Below are 19,623 nucleotides of genomic sequence, written 5' to 3' on the forward strand. Positions count from 1 at the left end.
CCTCATGCAAATATGTGAAAACGGGTGGGATGTTGGGTCAAAATGAGTTTTCCCACGGAAAAAAACATGAATACTACGAATGATCATAATACATATAACTACTACTACCAATACTACCACTACGACTACTACTGATAATAATAATTAACAAATATATACTTGAAATTTTATTTCAATTTTTAGCCTTTTCTTTTTAATTCCACCCTGTGCTGTTTTATTCTTTTTAATGTTTTATTTAATGTGTTTTCAAATGTTCTTCTTTTTATTGTGAAGCACTTTGAGCTGCAGTTCTTGTATGAAAGGTGCTATACAAATAAAGTTTATTATTATTATACTAAAAACATAAAAAAAAAAAAAAAAAAGAGGAAATAACTGAACTCATTCCATAGATAAACAATTTAGAACATGGCATGTTAGAAATAACATTGGGAGTAAATACTAATACTGGTAATAATGGTAATAATAAATATACTATTGCTACAACTATTACTATCACTGATAATAATAATGGATGAAACTAATACGAGTATAAAAAAATCATTAAAAAAAAAAAAAAAGAATAGTTGAACTCATTCCTTAGGAAAAAAAAAAAACATGTAGAGCTAAATATGTTGACTTATGTGTGAAGGCCAGTATTTACAGATATGTGACAGTCTGCTGCAGTCATTACTTTGTGGTATGTGCTTATGAGCTGTGAGATGAAGCCCCTAATTCTGGTCACAAGTCTGAATTTGACTGAAACAGATGAATACTTCAAATATTACTGACAGTTTTGTCCAAGTACGAGCAAAAAAGTAAAGAAAAAAATGTATCAATGCTTATTGACTGGAGTTGAAACTATAAATGGAGAGTAAAAATCATAATATTGACCGTCTTTCTTCCATTTCTGACTGAAAAGTAATAAAACAGAAGGCACATCTGTGAGTGAGCGTGATGTTAAAATCCATTTATTCGTCTGTTCTGTGTTTTTGTGGAGACGAAACTAACCTGAAACAACAGATTTTATTTCATATTCATGCCCATTTTGGTTTTGTGGGATTTGTTTATTTTGTTTTTTTTTTATATACAAAAAGCCACAGAGTACTACAACTAAAATCAAAGACTTACAATATCACTGCATGTGAAAATATTACATGAAAAATGTATCACAATTAATTATCAGCAGTGAAAAAGCAACAACATTCAAAGGAAGAGCCACCATTCCCTGCTCTGTGATGATGTGTTTTTTCCTTCTTAATGGAACAAAGTGAGGGAGAAGCAAAATAAAAAATATATATTCATTTTTTTTAAACGGTTTCAAATACTTTCTCATTCAATTAACGGCCAGTGTGCGCACAGATAGAAAAAGACGATCCACATCAAAAACACTGCATTGAGGCAAACAGCAGTTCACTTTTTTGCTCTATATTCAGTGCCTGAGCATTTTGTCTATTGTGAAGTCAGCCTGCAAACTAAACAAGGCCTGGAAACCAGTTTTAAACACTGATAAATAAAAAAATATATATAACATAGAAACAAAGTCAGAGGTGGGAGACTAAAAGCTGTGTTTTGAGTGCGGACCATCATCGATGCTTGATTACTCTGTTACGGTTTCTAAATGCCGAAAAACAGTCTGCTGACTTGGAAAAGGTTTTTAAACTGTGTGTGTGTGTGTGTGTGTGTGTGTGTGTGTGTGTGTGTGTGTGTGTGTGTGTGTGTGTGTGTGCATCCACCCATTGTTGGTGCTGACTCTGCTTAATCTGCAGTGCTGTTAATTTCTGCTTGAACAAAAGCAGAAATCCAAAAATATTAGCTTTGCTCGTTTGGATCTGCTCATGAATGTAAATAAAAAAACAAAAACAAAACAAAACAGCAACACGGAACTGAAGCCGCTCCAGTTTGGGCACTTTCTTGATTGTGCAGAGCGAAAAGAGTTTGCACTTGTTGGAATATTTCACTAGTGCGGCGGTGCTGGGTCAGACCAAACACACTGAGTTCTGAGGGATGAGAAAGGACTCGGGCTTGGGCGAGCGGACATGAACGCTGGTGCTCGGGGTCTGAGACCGACGGTGGCTGGCAGGTCTGGATCCTGGCTGGACGCAGGGAGGTGGCGGCGGCGGCGGCGGTTTGATGACATCACTCAGTGGGAGGGGCCTCCTGAGGTTCCCGATTGACTGCAGCGAAAGAGGATTGTCATTAATGTTTAATGTTGTTGTGTGATTATTATTCCACTTGAAGGCATGTGGTCTCCAGTGAGGCTCCATCATAACAGTTTAATAAGTAAAGATATACATGGAAACTATAATAACATTATACAATATGAGTATGCATCTATCATATATATATTCTACTCTGTATTTTGCAGATATATTTCATTATACATATAGTCAATGCAAAGGTTAAAAGATGAAAGGTCTACCGATATCTATAGATACATTTTAGTATATTTTACTTTTTTATTGCTTTTACAGCGCATGCAAAGTTTTTTCTTTTTTCTCATGTTTTTTGTATCGAGCTACTTTATTTATTTTAATATTTGTTGTGTTTTATTTTTCTAAGGATAAAGATATATAATTCTCTCTTCTAATGTTGAGAGGGATATTTTGTGTGGCCTGCTGTCGTCCCTGTGTGACGTCTGGACAACCTGCAGCTGGAACACAACAATTTCCCAATTTGGGATCAATAAAGTACTTCTACACATACATATATTTGGTTGGTTTTCTCTGATCTGAACCTGAGAGGGAAAGCTGAATTATATTTTGGTATTTTGTTCTTAACAAGTAACAAGTGAACCAAAGCCTGTAAACTCAAGACAAGCTCTAAGGGTTTAGAGGATCGCTCTTTTTTCTGCAGTCTGATGTTCATATCATTTAACAACAAACGCAGGAACAGCTGATTATGAGCATCAAGAAGAGCTACAGCCTACCAGATGTCAACTTCTGTCCCGTAAACCCCTTTTTGGGTTCGTTTCCTGTAGTTTGTGCAGAGTATGATCTAATTTTTAAACAACTACAATCTAACCCTAGAAGAGCGCCGGTGCTGTACCTTCCTCGCGAGCCTTCATACGGGCAACAAAGTTGTAGCTCTTGTTCCTGCGGTAGTTCTCGTACGGGTCGTCCAGTGACACGCCCACTCCTTTATACTGGTCCCACTTGTCCCTGACGTCTCCGCCCTTGATGGGGTCCTGGATGCCCTGCTCCTTCGCCCCGAGACCGCCCGAACCACTCCAGCCTGCAGGACGGGACGACGGGAGAAAGGGGGAGAAAAGGGGATGGAGCCCCAGTTTAACCATCCAGATCAGTGCCAACAAAGTCCCACAAACAGCCTGTACATTTCTGTGAGGAAGTGACGCTCTGCTATATAAATCACTAAAAATACTTCTGAAAAGCATCCCCTGTCCCCTCCATGGCATACCCATTTTCATAAGCAGCTGGTGGCCCTTGTTTTCCTCTCCTAGCCGGGTGTCGGGAAGAGGTTTGGGGGGGCCGGTGCCCAGACCTGACGTGGAGCTGCAGAGAGATCAGGGGGAAGTTAGTGATCAGTACCCATGCAACAGCATGCACACACACACACAGCCGCTTGTCAAAGCCCGAAAGGAGGGTTAACTGATGGAAGTCAGGAGGACTCACGGAGGAGAGGTGCTGCGGGACTTGGGGGCGCGGCGTCTTTTGGTGGGTGAGCGGGACCGGGAACGGGATCTGGAGCGAGAGCGGCTGCGGGACGACCTGGACCGACTCCTGGACCTGAAGAGAGAGACAAGTTAGGACATGATGACACCGTTCGGCTGTTTTCAAACTGCCACCACCTTTCACCGCCTCTTCTTACAGTCAACAGCAAGAGGATGCATTGGACACTGCACCTGGCATCTTTCTAGACCAAGACCAGGTGCAGGTGAGGTTTAGATGATGCATTACATTTAACAGTTTTTGTATGTTGACCAATAACAGGCAAATAACAGTTTACAACAACAACCAGAATGAAAAGGAAGAAAGAAAGTTGTCTAAAAAACTGGTCTCTACGTTATTACTTTGCTAATAGTCAGTATGCAGCTCACAGACAGAGTCTGAAAGTCAGTTATAAACAAAACTTGTTTTACAGAAACAAAGTGCAAGTCATGCAACCCACTTTTATACATCATTAACACAAAACACAGCTGAACTCCACTTTAACAGAAAACTGGAGTAGTGTGATAATTATTTCTCACTCATCTTGTCTGTGACTTAAAATAATTTTCACAGCTTCTTGTGATGCCAGCAACATTTTGGCATTCAGTGAGTGACTTTACTCCTGTGTGACTCAATAAACACAGCAGGGCACTAGCAATGCCAGTGTTGGGGGGGTGGACTCCCACTGAATATAACAAGTGTATATCAAGTCTACACACCATTTAAAATGTTGTAATATTTACTCCCTTGATGTCTGAAATAAAAACATATTTGATTACATCTTTTTCTCCTGCTTTCACTTCATGTAGCCACCAGTTGCAACAAGTTGTGTGTGCGCATGTGTTTTTACTCACCTGGATCGTGAGTAGGACCGGGAGCGGCTGCGGGAGCGTGAGGAGCGTGAACGTGACCTTGAGGACTTGGAGGAGCGAGAGCTGGAGCGAGACGACGATCTTCCTCGGCTGCGAGAGCGACTCCTGGACCGACTGGGTCCACGGGCACTGGGGAGGGGAACAAGGGGCGGGGAAGAAATGAGGTTTTAAACATGTAGGTTATTAACGGCACAGCAATGTTCCATCCCTGACCTCAACAGGAGATCAATGTAATGTCAAAAATTATGCAGTCCCCCTCTAGACTAATCCCCCCATGGTTGAATAATTTATTGGGTTCTGTTGGGGCGGGGGTTAATTTGTTCCTCCTTTGGTCAACCAAATGTCAAAATAATGATAAAGGCTCATTACACATTACCAGAGCCCAAGCGATGTCATGAAACTGCATGAGAAGTCTGAGCTGCTGCACCCAGAATTTTTACTCGATAAATGAAACAAACGGTTGATTGATTGCCAAAATTACAGTCAAATGATTTTGTGTCTATCAACTAATCATTTCAGTGCTCCTGGAGTCTCCTGGAGTATCATGAATGTCTGACTGCAGTGTAAGAGATATTTCCGCAAACAAATCAATGGGCTGGCACCAGTTCCATAGCTCATCGTGCAGGACAAACACCAAGACACCAAACCGCAAGCAGTGTGAATTTAGTCGGAGAGAAGAAAATTGCACAAATAAAGACAGAGAAAAAAAAAACTCACCTGTTGCGTTTCTCCTGCCCCTTTTTCCTCCTGGCTCTCATCTTGGCTCTGAAGAACTCGTACAGGCCGTTCTGTTCCCAGCCTTCACTGGTGGAGGAACAAATGAATGAACATCTGAAAGTGTCATTTATGGAATTGAAGACTAAAATATTTACCAATCAGTGACTTTTTAAGACCTTTTGCTTTCAATTCGATTCAACAGCAAATTATTTCAGCATAAATGATGAAAATCAAAAATAAACAAAGCTGACCAAACAGCCTCTTCCAATTGAACATAGCTGAAGGACTTTCTACAACACTAACTGGGGGAATGAAAAAAACACAGCTAATGATTTCTAACAGCGCATGGTGTCAACCACTGTGTTTATTAAAGCAGATGCAATGGGGGAAAAAGGTTTTACAGACTACAACCACGGTGGAAATGCAGTGCAAAGACGGCTGTCACTGTTTAAATTAATAATTGTAATAACTTTCAGACTTGTTTAAAGCCTGGAGACTACCTGAATAAACAGGCTACCATATCAGCTGCAGCTTTTCAAAATTTCAGTTTGAACCAGATTTCTCTTGCAGTGTTGGTGCAGGAGGTTGTACCTGTTGCGGGGCCTGTCGTGGGACGGGGGGCTGTAGAAAGCCTCCACAGCAGCTAGTAGCCGATCACTGGGAGGCATGGGAGGCGGCAGCCGGATGTCTTTTGGATCCAGTGGCTTGTAATCATGGTCCTCAAGCTGAGCAGCACACAAAAGAGGGGACATCAGTGTTGACCATCAAAACTGAGAAAATGTACCTGTTGCAGGCAGTAATCAATCAGTCTTTTAAATTTAAGCCGTTGGTAAAATCTGTGTCTATGTGTCCCTGAGGCTGGATTAGTTATTTTAATGCTCCTGTGGTAAAATCAGGCGACTTACTTTAACCAGTGGAGCCATGAGGCCAGCTGGCAGGTCGAAGTAGGGCACGTTGGGCACCAGACTGGGGTCGTCATGGGCTGGAGGCTGCCGATGACGCATGTGCGGCGACTGACCGTTGAAGCCGTGGGGCGGTGGGCCAAACTCTGGGTGCTGGCCGGCGCCCCAGGGGGGGTGGTCAGCCCCCATGCCTGGAGGAGGAAGCCTCTGGTTGGGATGATGGTGGGGAGGAGGACCCATATCTGGAACAGGGAGGTGGAGGCAGTTAAACCAAACAAGATAACACACCGAAAAGAAAAAATGCTGCCCAAAATCATGTAGTAATTGTCAGTATCTACCTCTACCCTCACCTCCCGGATAGTCTCCCTGAGCGTAGTCGAAGCGGTGCGGGGGGTACGGCGGCCGGTCAAAGTGGTGTCTGGGAGGAAAGTCGTCCTGCATGAAGCGTGGTGGGAAGCGGCCGAAGTTGTGGGGCGGCGGAGGTGGCTGGTTGAAGGGAGGCGGCTGCTGGTGGGGAGGGAAGGGCCCTCTGAAGTGTGGAGGTCTCTGTAGAAAAAGTGGAAAGGAAAGATATAAAAGGAATGATAAGAGGACAAATGTCACCCAAGGCAAATTTGTGTATTAAAAGCTCAGTAAATCAATGTGGGAGTGAGAAACTGTCCTTGGTTTATAATTCACACAAAAGACAGTGGAAAAAATCATTTCCCGGTGGATCAGAGTAGATAATGAAGAAAAGATAGGAAACCGTACACTGCACAAAACAAAGAATTTACTCGCTATAAATAGTGTTATCAAATACAAACTCTATAGGGTTTCTACCTGTGCTACTTTATGTTCTCCGTCTATAATCAAACTGTAAATATATCAGTAACACGGTGACGAAAGAAAAACACAAGAGATTAAACTTAACTTCAGGAATGACACTTTAAGAACCCCCCAAGGTAAACATCTACTATGCATAAGGACAACAAATCAGAGGAGGACAAAGTTAATCCTCCCAATGTACCTGCATGCGTGGGGGGAACGGGGGCTCCCTCTGGCCCCAGGGTGGGGGCTGGTCGGGCTGGTTCCCCCACGGCGGCTGCTGGTCATACTGGGAGTTCCAAGATGGGGGGCCAGGGTCGGACCCACCCGGCCCGCTCCAAGGGCCTCCTTCCCTGGGTGGGCCTCCACTCCAGCTCCCTGGGTCCCTCTGGTCGTTCCACATCCCCTCGTGGCTGTTCCAGGGAGGGCAGGGGGGCGGGGGCTGGGCCGGGTCAAAGGGAGGCTGGGGAAGAAAACATGTAGGAAAGAACATCAGAGGAGCCTCTTGTTTCAAGTCCAGGCTTCAGGGTGTATATAGTTACCTGCAAAAGACAGAAATTTGATTTGTACCTGAAATATAACTGGTTCACTTTGATTCCAGTCATGGTCATTTACTTCAAGGTGTCTACAGGTGCAGGATGAGTTAAATTTGATGTTTTTCAATACCATTTTAAGACCGCTTTTTAAGATTGGCCATTTTTAAGTCAAATAAGCACTGCAGTTAAGTATAAAGGGAAGCACTTTATATTTGGTCCACTGCAGGGGTCAGTCTTAGACTTTAAGATTAATTAATCACTTTTATGGCCTGGTATTTATAAAAAAATATAGACTTTTTAAGGAGCTGCAGACCATGCAATGACAAAGCTGGAGAAAAACACACACATACACACACACACTCGAAGAGCCTCTTACCGGCTGGTTGGGGTTCCAGGGGCCCATGTGTTGGGGGTCGTACCAGGCAGGTTTGGAGGACGGGATGTCCGGTGGCCCGCTGGGATTACTGGGGTCTTGCTGTCTGGACGAGGCTCCGTCAAACTCACCTGGTGCCGGGCCTGACATGGAGCCTTTTACATCTGTTGCCCACAACACACACACACACCAATATATTACAGCATGCAGGAGACAAAAACACAAACACAAATGCACACGATAACAGTCTAAAGCATATAAATAGAGTAATGTTCCTCCTTAAAATTAATAAGGTGGTATGGCATTCAAAGGTTTATACAGCCTGTAGCAGGGCAGTGTAACACCTTGATTAGGAGTTGTTAGGAGTGTGTGTGTGTGTGTGTTCCCACCAGCTTGTGACGTCATGGGCGAGGCCTTCTCAGCCTCAGCAGGGGCGGCCAGCTGACCCACGGCGGCAGGCGGCGGCTGCTGCTGTTGTTGCTGCTGTTGCTGCTGCTGTTGTTGTTGTTGCTGCTGCTGCTGCTGCTGCTTCAGGCTGTTGACAAACTCATCATGCTGCGTCTTCAGGGCCTGGATCTGCTGCTGGAAGGCCAGCTGCACCGGCTGCACCACCGCCGCATACTCGGTGATCAGAGACGCCTGGCAGACAGCAGAGATATGGGTAAGAATGAGAGGTATTTGGGCGGTAAATGACAGGTTACATGGGAATGAACCCAGGTAAGTCTGTATGGTCTCACCTGGTACTGCCCCAGGCCCAGTGCTGGGTTCTGCAGCTGCTGAATGGTCACCTCGTCAAAGTAGCCGTTTTTCTCCCAAAGCTGCAACAGCTGGTAAAAGAGGATCATATAGAGCAAAAAAAAATTATTCCAGATCCAGGGACATTTATATCCATAAAAACATGACTGCGCAATAAGTAAACATGAAATGGTTACCATTTTTACAGTAAAATGGGATGAAATATGGCTGAATTATGTGAAAAAAAGTCATATTGTAATTCATTTTACAGATATTGCAATAACATATGATTTTTGTATCATATTTTTAATTTTCACAGAAAAAAAAGACAATAGTGTGACTTGCTAGGATACAATCTAAATACATTTAAATACAATATTTAGGCCAGGGCATCTCTGTATCACTACAATACTTTTACAACTATGTTTTGTCACTTTTTTTCCTTTATTTAAAAACTGCAGTTCCTGCAATTTGGATTGTGATTTCAATAATAATTCTATGGTTCAATACACTTGAGAAATTACACAATATTTTCACTACATTTTATTAATGCAATAATGTTCCCATCTCTGACAGTACGTCCACTTGCTCCGAATTTGTTTTATTATGGAATTTGAAAATGACAGAGTGGAATAAACAGAAAGTGCTGAGGGGACCGCAGTATATTCAATTAAACTGGGAATCTGTTTTGTATATTAGGGTCTATGACTTGTGTCTGTTTACCCTGGTGATCTTCTGCTGCTTGTCTTCCTCTACAGCCAGGAAGCTGGTGCAGTAGATGGGAACCACGACCTTCTGCAGGGCTGCCAGTAAGTCCCGCTGCTGCTTCCTCTGGCTGGGAGGACACAACACAACACAGCACACGTTATATTATATTTCATACAACATGAATACAGTTAAACATATCAATCCGCATGGTTTTTATTTAATTTGTCCACTGTTGGTGTAATAATTCATTCATTGCATCGATGTATCATGAGTGTTTTTTTCTTTTTTTTGGAATAAAAGTGTGAGTAATTCAGTTATGTGACTTATTTTTATATGATCCAAAAGGAAAAGTTTTGTCATACACTGTTGCATATTCAGTTAATGGAAATTTCTGGTTAAAACTGCTAAATGAATTGTGGTTTACAAACTCAAACTGAGTGATTCCAAAAAGGAAAAGCAGTTCTTGAATCAAATTGCTAACTGCTGAATTGTGAATCTGAACTAAACCTCTGATAAGACAAAGATCCACACCCTCAGTTAATGCCATTCAATGCAATGAAGCAAGCAAGGATGTTTACTGCTGACCAATCAGGAAATATTTTGTTGCTGGTAGAGAGCCAAACTAAACTTAACAAATGAAAACCCAAAGCTTCGATAATTCTTCAGTAATAATGTCAGTTCAATTTAATAATTTCAGTAATAATTCAGTAATAAATTAACAAAAGCAGTAACACACAGGAAGGAGAGCACTATTGCAGTCCCATTCCAACACATCATGACCTTGCATGTTACCGCTCGATTATTCTGCCTCTGCCAGGATCAGCAATGAACTGACTCAGACAATATTTCTGTGCATGTGAGCGTGCCCACCAGTGATGGAGGACGTCATTGGTCAGATAGATGAGGTGTAGGCGGAGCTCAAAGTGTGCAGAGTCGGCGGTGATGCGGTTGCGGAGGTGTGATGTCATCAGTTCACAGTGCTGTGGAGTCTTGGCGTTGGTGAACATCCAGTTCTTACCAGCCTGGGACAGAAAAACAGAGAGACAGGGTTAAAGGACCATACCACTGATTTTGAATGTTTGGCCAATTTAATACAATTTATCCTCATTTTATACTGCAACAAACTATTTTGCAAATCATACAGGGGTGCTAAAGATTTCACAACATATAATCAAAATCCCGGTTAACAAAGCTGCCACATTTATGAACCACAAAAGTGATACTTGGCTGTGTAAAGCAAACGTTTCCCCGGGGAAACTTCAACTAATCAAAACACAACAGTGCTGCTGCTTTTAGGAAAACTAATGCAGATGACTTTATTACAGCGATGGAATACTAGTGAGAAAAAAAGTCTCTGAAAGTTAATTTTCATATCATAGTGGTATGAATGGAAAACAACGGCTGGATAAAGGGTTGGAGAAATTATACTCACTAAGTCTAAGTATATACATTTTGTACATATTTCACAAAACAGTCGGAACCACTAATATGGTCCTTTGAGGTGAGACCTGAAAGCATCTCAGGAGTCATTTTCCACCTTTCTATCATCTATGCACATAACCACTGCAGACTTCACATTCAAATAAATAAATAATCTCAGATGCTGAGGCCTTACAGAGATTGCATCCTTAGTGCAGGTGTCTATGATGGGCTGCAGCAGGTTGTCGAACTCGGTGATGTCCAACTGCGTTTCCAGCAGCAGCTTCTGCATCTGCTGCTCCATCGCCAGAGAGATGGCTGCTGTCACTTGCTCCTGAAAAAAGAAGAGGGGAGAAACAGAGAAAAGACAAATGAGACTTTAAGCATAGAGTGTTAAAATTTTTTGGTTTGTCTCGTGGTATTTGCCTCTATCTCCAAGCAATAAAACCAAGAGTCATAAAATTACTCAAATGGCAAGACAGCTGGTGTGCAGTTTGACTGTATGACCTCAATTTATGAGTCCAGGGCTGTTAAAAGAGGGGAAGCTATTATTAATGACAGCGCTCATTCACTTTATGATCTACATGGACTGTCAAAAGTGTGTCGAAAACCAACCCGCAGACCATTTGTCCTTTCAGATATCCTGTTACTGAGCAAGCTAAGATTACAGGTGAAGTACCACGAGCAGGTAAATGTGCCATCTTCTACCTAATTATGTTGCTAAATGTGTAAATGTGCACATCTGACTGCAATGAGACTCAAAAATAATTTCCTAACAAACAAAAAGTAATTAATCAATCAATCAAGTCACATCACTTATTTCTCAGACATGAGAAAGGGAAAACTACACACCTTTTCTACTGCTATGTATTCACACAGTGATGTTCAGTGGATTTCAGGAGTTATTTTGAGATTATGTTTTGCTGCTCCGCGCCCCCAACCTGACTCATCTACCGCTGTGATCTCCTGTGTTTCCCACAATGCAGATGAAACTGCAACGAGTCATGTGGCTGTACTGCACTTGAGTCTATTTTCTGCTACTGTGGCTCGAAAAATGTGTTATCTCTGCCTCTTCGACAACGGATTCCACCCTGTTTGACTGTTGAACGTCAATTAAAAATGATGTGCCTTATCAATTTATTCGATTTATAATTTGCCTGAGTACATATTTACTGTAGAATTAACATCATACTACTATTATGTACTCAAGCTAAATTTACTGACCTTGTTTCTCTGCATGTGTTCATTAATGTGTCTTACTGACTAATATTGTGGGCTAGTGGTCTTTAGTGTCCCGTGGTCTAAGGGCTGTTTCAGAGGCTTTTCCAGATACAAAAATAAAAATCTAGGGGCAAAAAATGCTTGTACTTTTTTGGAATGAAAACTGTTCAGCAGTTTTTGATCTAAAAATATCAGCATTGTCCTTCACAAACCCAGGCGGGTCTCTGCCAGCTCTGTACCTGTCTGAGTGTGAGCAGATGCTGCTCCTGCTGCTGCAGGTTCCACTGACTCTGCTGGATGAGCTCGTCGATGGAGGGCGTGGCTGGCGGAGGGATCGGAGGGGGAGCGATGATGGACATGGGTGGCGGCGGGACATCGACCACATCTTTGGCACCCGGGTTGTACATATCTGCAACACAAAACAGCAGAGAGGGTGAGAGTCTGATGGAGGGGTGACAAAGCCTTGATTTCAGGGCTGCTATTCAAAGGCTTAATGTTGTACGAGTGCTGAGGCGTTATAGCCGCCCTGAGAGAAAAGATGTATTTATTGAGAATATCATGTAAAGGTGAGATTAATGTCATTTTTGCCGATGCCACACAAGCACTTTCCGATCTAAAGGACCTCAAAAGGTCAAACGAGATGTAAATAGGCTTACATACAGCAAGCAGATGATATTTTCCGGGAGCAAAGCAGAATAGTGAACAAAGGGGAATTATAGGACATGCAACTGGCAGCAACACGAAACAGTTTCCTTATTTTACTCCCCTGACTACTTCAGAAAAAAACTGATGCTGAAAAGGAAGACGTTGGCATTTCCAAAATCATTAAATAAAAGAAGCGACAAGGTTTCCAAAAACAGAGCACATGGATTAGAACAGACAACTACAGTAGGGCTGCACAATTATTTATAACAAAGAAATAAAAAACCCAAATTTAAACACTGAACGCAATAATTTCCACTTCCAATGGGTGAAAAGTCATTTTTACAGCCAAACATGTCTATGGCAGGCTATTTTACTAAGAAAAATCATTTATTACACTTAAAAAAAACACAGAAAATAATAACCTTATTCCACATTTTTGTCCCAAAAGCTGTGAGGAAAATTAGGCAGAAACCCATGTCCATGCAGACTGGTACTGTGATGCCAACATTCTCAAATCTTTTCTTGTGAAAATCGTGCAGCCCTAAACTACAGCTGCACTGAATCCCAAGCAAAAACAATCCAGTGTCTGATAAATCAACAAGGCCTGGCTCAAAGACAAATCAACAGACTGCACTTTGGTTTGACTGAACTATGATCAAATTTGACGTGATCATGTAGGAGCCACTCGGCACATTTTACCAGCACCACTGAGAAGATATCGCTGCGATATCTTCCTTCAGGCACTTGATCACAAACAGTAAAAATAAAAGAAAAACATACTAAAATGAATAACGCAAATGAGAACGAAAACAAAAAGCTCTCAAGCACGGGTGTGATAATGTCCAGCAAAAATATGCAAAAATAATAATAATAATAATAGATTTCCAACTGTTATTTCAAATTTATCTGACAAAGCTGGTGCCAAATAAATACCTTCAGCCTTATACTCCTCCCCATCGTGGGTAGAGGGATCTATGTGGAGAAAAGCAAACTTTAATGCATTTCAGTGGCATTACATGAGTGACACAAGAACTCTGTGCAACTTTGCAGAAGACTGCGCATTTATTTCCAAACTTTTGATTTCATCTGACCTCCATCAGAGAGGGCCAACATGCTCCTGCAACTACAAAAAGTTACGCTGCATTGACAATGTGAGCAACTCGGAAGACGATCACTTTCGTATTCTGTCAAATTGCGAGCGATGTGTGGGGCTTTGTTTGTTCTGGCCAAGAACGAGCAAGTTATTACCGACAAAGGTGCTGCTGATGGAGCAAGAGGGAAGGTCACAGGGTCACTGGTAAGGTTTCATCCTCTAGTGCAGTGGTTCTCAAACTTTTTTTCAATAATGTGCTGCATTTTAAATATTTTTACAGCCAAATGCTTGCTGACTGGTGCAAAAACAAAAAAAAAGTCTATACAAAGAGGTTCAGTCCAGCTCCATCAGTGTCTGAAACAACAACCTCAAACAGAGGATATTTTGTTGTTTGTTTTTTCTTCTTTTTCATTTTTTTCTCTCCCTGTTTTCAGCTGCTACATTTCAACCACAAATCCATTTTACTGATTTCTGTCTTGGCTGTGAACAACACATCTGACTCCTTCAGGAAACCCTGAGGGGAATGCTGAATATAAAATGTTGTTTATCAAACTTACATTCACATGTTCTTATTGAACGTATTATAGCATAGGATAATTACTTTAGGAATTATGCATGACTGGTAGTTTTAAATTAACTTTTTTTTTTTTTTTTTTTAAATCTCACATATGCCCTGCGGTACTCCAAAGTACCCCATCTGAGAACCACTGCTCTAGCCAACACAAACACTGTAACCTAATTCCACAGAAAATACCGAAGTCATTTTTGAGATATAAGTGTGCAAAGTTAAAAATGTGGACGGCTGGTAGCACTAAAGGAATCACAAAGGGGTCACACAAACTGCCAGATTTCATCCTCTAGCGAAAAGCCAACATGAATGTTATCACAAAGTCCACCAACAGACGTGGAGATGTGCCCCCCTGGAACTAACGGACCAACACACACAGTGACAAGCTATGTTTTTATAGAAATCATCTATTTTCACCACTTTGGTACTGCCTTTAAGAGTCTTATACTGTTTAATGAAATTAAGGGGCAAGTGCTAATTAAATAGCACTAACAGAAAACAGAAAAAAAAAAATACAATATTATTTCAAAGCTCACAAATGACCTCAAGAACAGATGCCATTCTTGTACAAGAATCGTTTGTGAGATGTTTACTGTCGCAGCAGAGATCAGCGATAGTTTCATAGAACTGGGAGTCTTTGAATGGCTGTAACTAACTTCTAACGCCTGGTCATGAGACTAAACTACATCGCTAGGAAAACAATGACTGTAAATGTGATCAGCTGTTGATGCCCAATAAACCGCTAAAGGATTGGCCATTGCTAACTTTTCTCAACCGACAGGCTTGTGGACCGTCTGCAGATCTACAGTTTCCCTGCGCGCTGAAGCTCGATGTGTGTGTTGCTCGTTGGGTGAACACACATTATTGGCATAAATGCAGCAGTGATTTGCAATGCAGTTGTTGCACCGACTTCTTTCTTCTTGTTTTTTTCGCTTTTTTTTTTTTTTTTTTTTACTCAATTGTTGTTTTTCCTGCTCCTGACTTAAGTGCGCAGACATTCTTGATTTCAGTGGCTTCACATTAAGCTACTCACACAAATCCTAGCTAGAAAAAGCAGAAATACAGGTGTCTATCAAGTGTGACTGGCACACAGACGCACAGAGCATCTCACTTGGTCCAGAAGACGACTGGCACCAAAAGTTAAGTCACAAACCAGGTCAAACTTTTGCGCCTACTGTTACAAATAAACAGATGTCGTCTTCAGTTCCAAGTGACATGCATTTCCTCTCAGCTCTGGTGAGCTCCAGCTGGTCCTGCTGTGAAAACGTGGCCTGTTTTTGGATTTTGGATGAATGGTAACTTCTGCTTATACTGCTGCTGCTTCTCCGCTGCAGTATAACACTGACGTAGACATTAAGCTAGCCTCTGCAGTGGAGGGCCTGGATGAGGTTGAAGAGCATGAATAAGCTTGGATTTGGCAGAAACACTACCAGAGGCTTAGAACACCCATCGGCAAAAGGGAAAATCCACTGTAAAACAGAATTCATATTTTTCCTGTGATCTCAGACAGTTCTGTGTCTTTCATCAGCGAGCAGTGCCTTCCAAAACAGGAAACAGCAGCGCTCCGACTCGCTTTATGAACGTGCTCCGTGTGCTTGGACCGGGTGACTGCCCTTTCAATAACAGCTTATTTAGGGCATGGCTTCATCAATTTTAATCACAATCTATGGGTTTATTTCAATATCAACAGCTGTATTCTAACTCACATTTTGCTCATTTGTTGAAATTAATTACCCATTTATGACAGCTACAGGCCTGTTCTTTTCTTTCAGTTTAAATGCTATGTTCCAGTGCTATTTTTAAGGCCCTGGAATACAGCAGAAAATCTATTTTTTAACAGGCAACACGTGAATTATTACTTTTTCTGTAAAAAGCACAGGTATCAGTACACAAAGTTACCAAATTTCAGTAATCATAAAGCAGCTACAGATTGTGTATCTCCAGGCCCTGACTGAGGGTTTAACCTGTGGGTGAGAGCTGATGACCGTCAACACCAAATTAAAACTGCAAGATGACAGGAGTGTCTCTGTGCGAATTCTGTTTTGGGGCGGACTGTCTCTTTATCTACATACGCTGCTGTTGCTCGATAGCAAGCTTGCACTTGTAGTAGCCGAAGTATTCCCCTCCAAAGAGAAAGGAGAACTTGGGGTTGTCCTTCTGTTTCTCCATCGTCATCTTTTCAAACTCGGGGCCATTTCGAGCGACAAACTGAGCCAGCTTGTCGATCACGTTCCTCAGCTCTTGATCTGCACCAGGAGGAAGAAGAAGAAGAGGAAGAAAATCATAAACAGTGGAGACAGTTGGTGGTCAGTCTTTCAGTGTAAGGAAACACAAGACAGGAATGAGTTTTAGGGTCATCTTTGCAAACAGTGGAGTGTATTCTAACCTGCAATATTAAATGTGAAAATGCTAATTCTTTCACTGATATATTTTATATTCCTTACATCATATGTGATAATTTGGGTGAAAAATTCACTTAATGCAATTCACAATTCCCACGCTAAATTATTAAAGCAGAACTAGCACAGTGCACAAAAATGTAAAAGATGTAACATGATATGGAAATGAGGTGCATAAATAATGACTCGACAGTGCAATATCCCCTGTGTGTATAGGTATACTCTTTACATATGCTCAATTTCTATTTCTGTATCTATTGTGGTAATATTTTTGCATGATTAATGCATGTATTTACACATAATACACACACTTTTTTCACAAGTAGGATTAATTCATATAGATGCACACTTTTTTACACAAATTTCTAATGCACGTGTTTTTCTATTTCTTATTTTTTCTTTTCTATTTCTTATGATTTCGCTTATGCTTATAATACATTCTTCTCTTGAGCAAAATTCTCTTGCAGCATTATTCCTTTTTCCTTCCTAGAAGTCCCGGTTCTCTCACCACGTTCTTGTTAAGGCACAAAATTTGTAGAAAACAAAAAGACATGAAGGGCTTTGAAGCGGCTGCGAAGGCGGGCAGAAGTTTAGGTAATTGCGTTGTTTGCACACATTTATTAAAAATCAGTGGACAAGGGAAACACGGGCAGATACAGGATTTTGATTAGAGATGATATTCTGATTTCATACGAGGGAGCTTGCTGATGGAAAGCTACCTTGAGCACATAGAAGAAAGATGAGCATCAATTTAACAGTTAATAATGTCTCATTACTTATTTATTTTTGTTCTGACAGTGATTCCTGATTTACGAATTCCTGATAGAGCATGGGCCCTCTGTCATTCGTATAATTATCGCAATTAAAAGGTTTATTGACGCTGATTGGAGGGGAAGTGGATTCCTTAAGAGGCTGAATCAAGGCGGTTAGTTCCTGAGTCCCAGTCCCGGGCGTCAGGTTCTGCCACTTGGTTCTTAGTCTCCTGGTTTCATACTAACTCTCCTTATCTATACAATCTATACAATCATGTATATACTTCAGTTCCATCTGTATATTGTCATATTCATTCCATATGTATATTTTCACATCTCGTATCTCTTTTCCTTAGGTTAGCCCTTATTGTATATTTTGAGTTTTTAGTCTTTATTGTATATATTTAGCCTTTATTCTTTCTTTTTTAGTTAACTTTATTGTATGTTTCTACTGTTGCTGCTGGAACACCAGAATTTCCCTGGTTGGGATCAATAAAGTATATCTATCTATCTATCTATCTATCTATCTATTAGTAGTTTTATGTTTTGTTTAGCTTTTTTAGCAGTTGTTACATGTTCTTTGCATTAAAATGTCATGTTCACTTGTGTGGACTCCAGGCGGAGTAGCTGCTGCCTTGGAAGTGACTACTAGGGATGCAAACAGATAAATAAATATGTTTTTTATGTGATTTACCTGGGATTTTATTGTATCAACGGCAAAAACAGAAAGTAGGACAACACAGTCGAGAGCAAATGAATGAGGGCTGTTTGCAGTCCTGCCCAAAACCTAACAGAATAATCCTTAAAACAGAAACTAACAGACCTTTCAAAACCACAGTAAAACACGCTCACTGACATATAATGGCTTATATCACCTGGGAGTGTGTAATAAAATAAAGTATGTGTCTTTTGAGCAGCTGGCTAACTGGCTAGCTGGCATGCTAACAGCAGCGGTAGCATGGCAGCCCGCCGCGGCGCCGCGCTCACCTTCAGGGGGTTTGGGGATCTCCATGTCCCGTCCGCAGCCTCAGCGAGCCGGCCCAACCGAAACACGACGCCCGGGAGCGGGTCTTTTTTTTTTTTTTTTTAATACCACTTAGTCGAATTATTGTACAAATGTCCTGAAAACAGTTGCATTCCCAAATCGTCCTCCGGAAGTGCTACAATGAACATTAAGAGTCGGACCGCTACGAAAAGAAGGTAGCAGTTTGTTTTGCACTCAGCGCCCCCTGTGGCTCGGCGGAGAGCGACAGCTCAGCAGTGTTTCAGCTCAGTGAGAGAGGGGCGCCCCTGAAATCATGATTTTAGAATTTTTGACGTTATTCTGGGTTTTTCTTCCATATAATATTCACGATTAAACACATTTTTGTGTACATAGTAATAACCACGGTTCTGTGGGGTACAGTAGTTTTCTAATTTTCTAATCATTGACCTACCTCTATGCACATTTTATACACCCATGCACACGGTTTTTTCTTTTTTCTTTCTTTCTTTCTTTCTTTTTTTTTTGCACATTGCTTTTTGCACACTGGGTTGTACTTAGATCTTATTCTGTTGTACTCAGATCTTATTCTGTTGTACTTAGATCTTATTCTTTATTTTTTATTTTTTACTTAATTAAGCTGTAATCTGTGGATACTGCTGAAAAACTGCGGGATGAATAAAGTATCTATCTATCTATCTATCTATCTATCTATCTATCTATCTAATTTGTCTGCAATACCGCTGCAGCCCACTGTGGCGCTAGTCCGCATAATGTGTCCGGAAAGGCGCTACGATAGAAAACTCAGTTATAGTCCAGTAATTTCAGGCCAACATTGGGGTCAAGCTAGGACAAATTGCAAGAGAAGCAAACTCAACTGATTTTGTATCCTCAGTTTGTCCTGAGTGAGGGAAAAAAAGTCCCAAGGAATCCCATTTGTGGAAAGTTTTGTAAATCACCTATTTATGACCATATAATACCAAAAAACACTTTTTAACACACAGGGGAAAGGAGTTCAACATTTTACTTTCAGATATCACTATAAAAATTCACAAGTTGATTACACACACAAAGACAAGAAAAAAAGTCAATTACAAGTTCTTTGAATTATTCTGTTTACACATGCAAGGAACAAAACACAAAAGACCAGGCTAAAACATATAAAACAAACAAAATGAAAAAGTCAAAATCAAAGTAGTAAAATAAGAAAGAGAAATTGAACAGAGTCAATTATGGGTTAAAATGCACTAAGA

The 19,623-nt window shown here is 41.1% G+C and overlaps 1 protein-coding gene across 5 annotated transcripts; it reads right to left on the reverse strand.

The window, feature by feature from the left end:
* Nucleotides 1–931: 931 nt before the first annotated feature.
* On the reverse strand, nt 932–18,564 carry cherp (calcium homeostasis endoplasmic reticulum protein). Of its 5 annotated transcripts, none has more exons than XM_030049955.1 (20): nt 18,376–18,564; nt 16,310–16,483; nt 13,510–13,548; nt 12,171–12,340; nt 10,907–11,044; nt 10,162–10,313; nt 9,307–9,418; nt 8,586–8,675; nt 8,238–8,487; nt 7,852–8,012; nt 7,142–7,402; nt 6,486–6,681; nt 6,139–6,377; nt 5,825–5,958; nt 5,234–5,320; nt 4,499–4,645; nt 3,609–3,722; nt 3,394–3,488; nt 3,025–3,210; nt 932–2,153 (listed from the first exon to the last, which is right to left on the reverse strand). In XM_030049955.1, the coding sequence occupies exons 1-20, from the start codon at nt 18,398–18,400 to the stop codon at nt 2,116–2,118; spliced, it is 2,808 nt and encodes a 935-aa protein (XP_029905815.1). In that variant the 5' UTR covers nt 18,401–18,564; the 3' UTR covers nt 932–2,115. The 5 variants fall into 5 exon arrangements, with proteins under 5 accessions (XP_029905815.1, XP_029905813.1, XP_029905814.1 ...); XM_030049953.1 differs by having other exon boundaries at nt 6,474–6,681; XM_030049954.1 differs by having other exon boundaries at nt 7,852–8,015.
* Between the last annotated feature and the right edge of the window lie 1,059 nt (nt 18,565–19,623).

Source organism: Myripristis murdjan, chromosome 4, assembly GCF_902150065.1.
Source record: "Myripristis murdjan chromosome 4, fMyrMur1.1, whole genome shotgun sequence".
NCBI classification, from domain to species: Eukaryota; Metazoa; Chordata; class Actinopteri; order Holocentriformes; family Holocentridae; genus Myripristis; species Myripristis murdjan.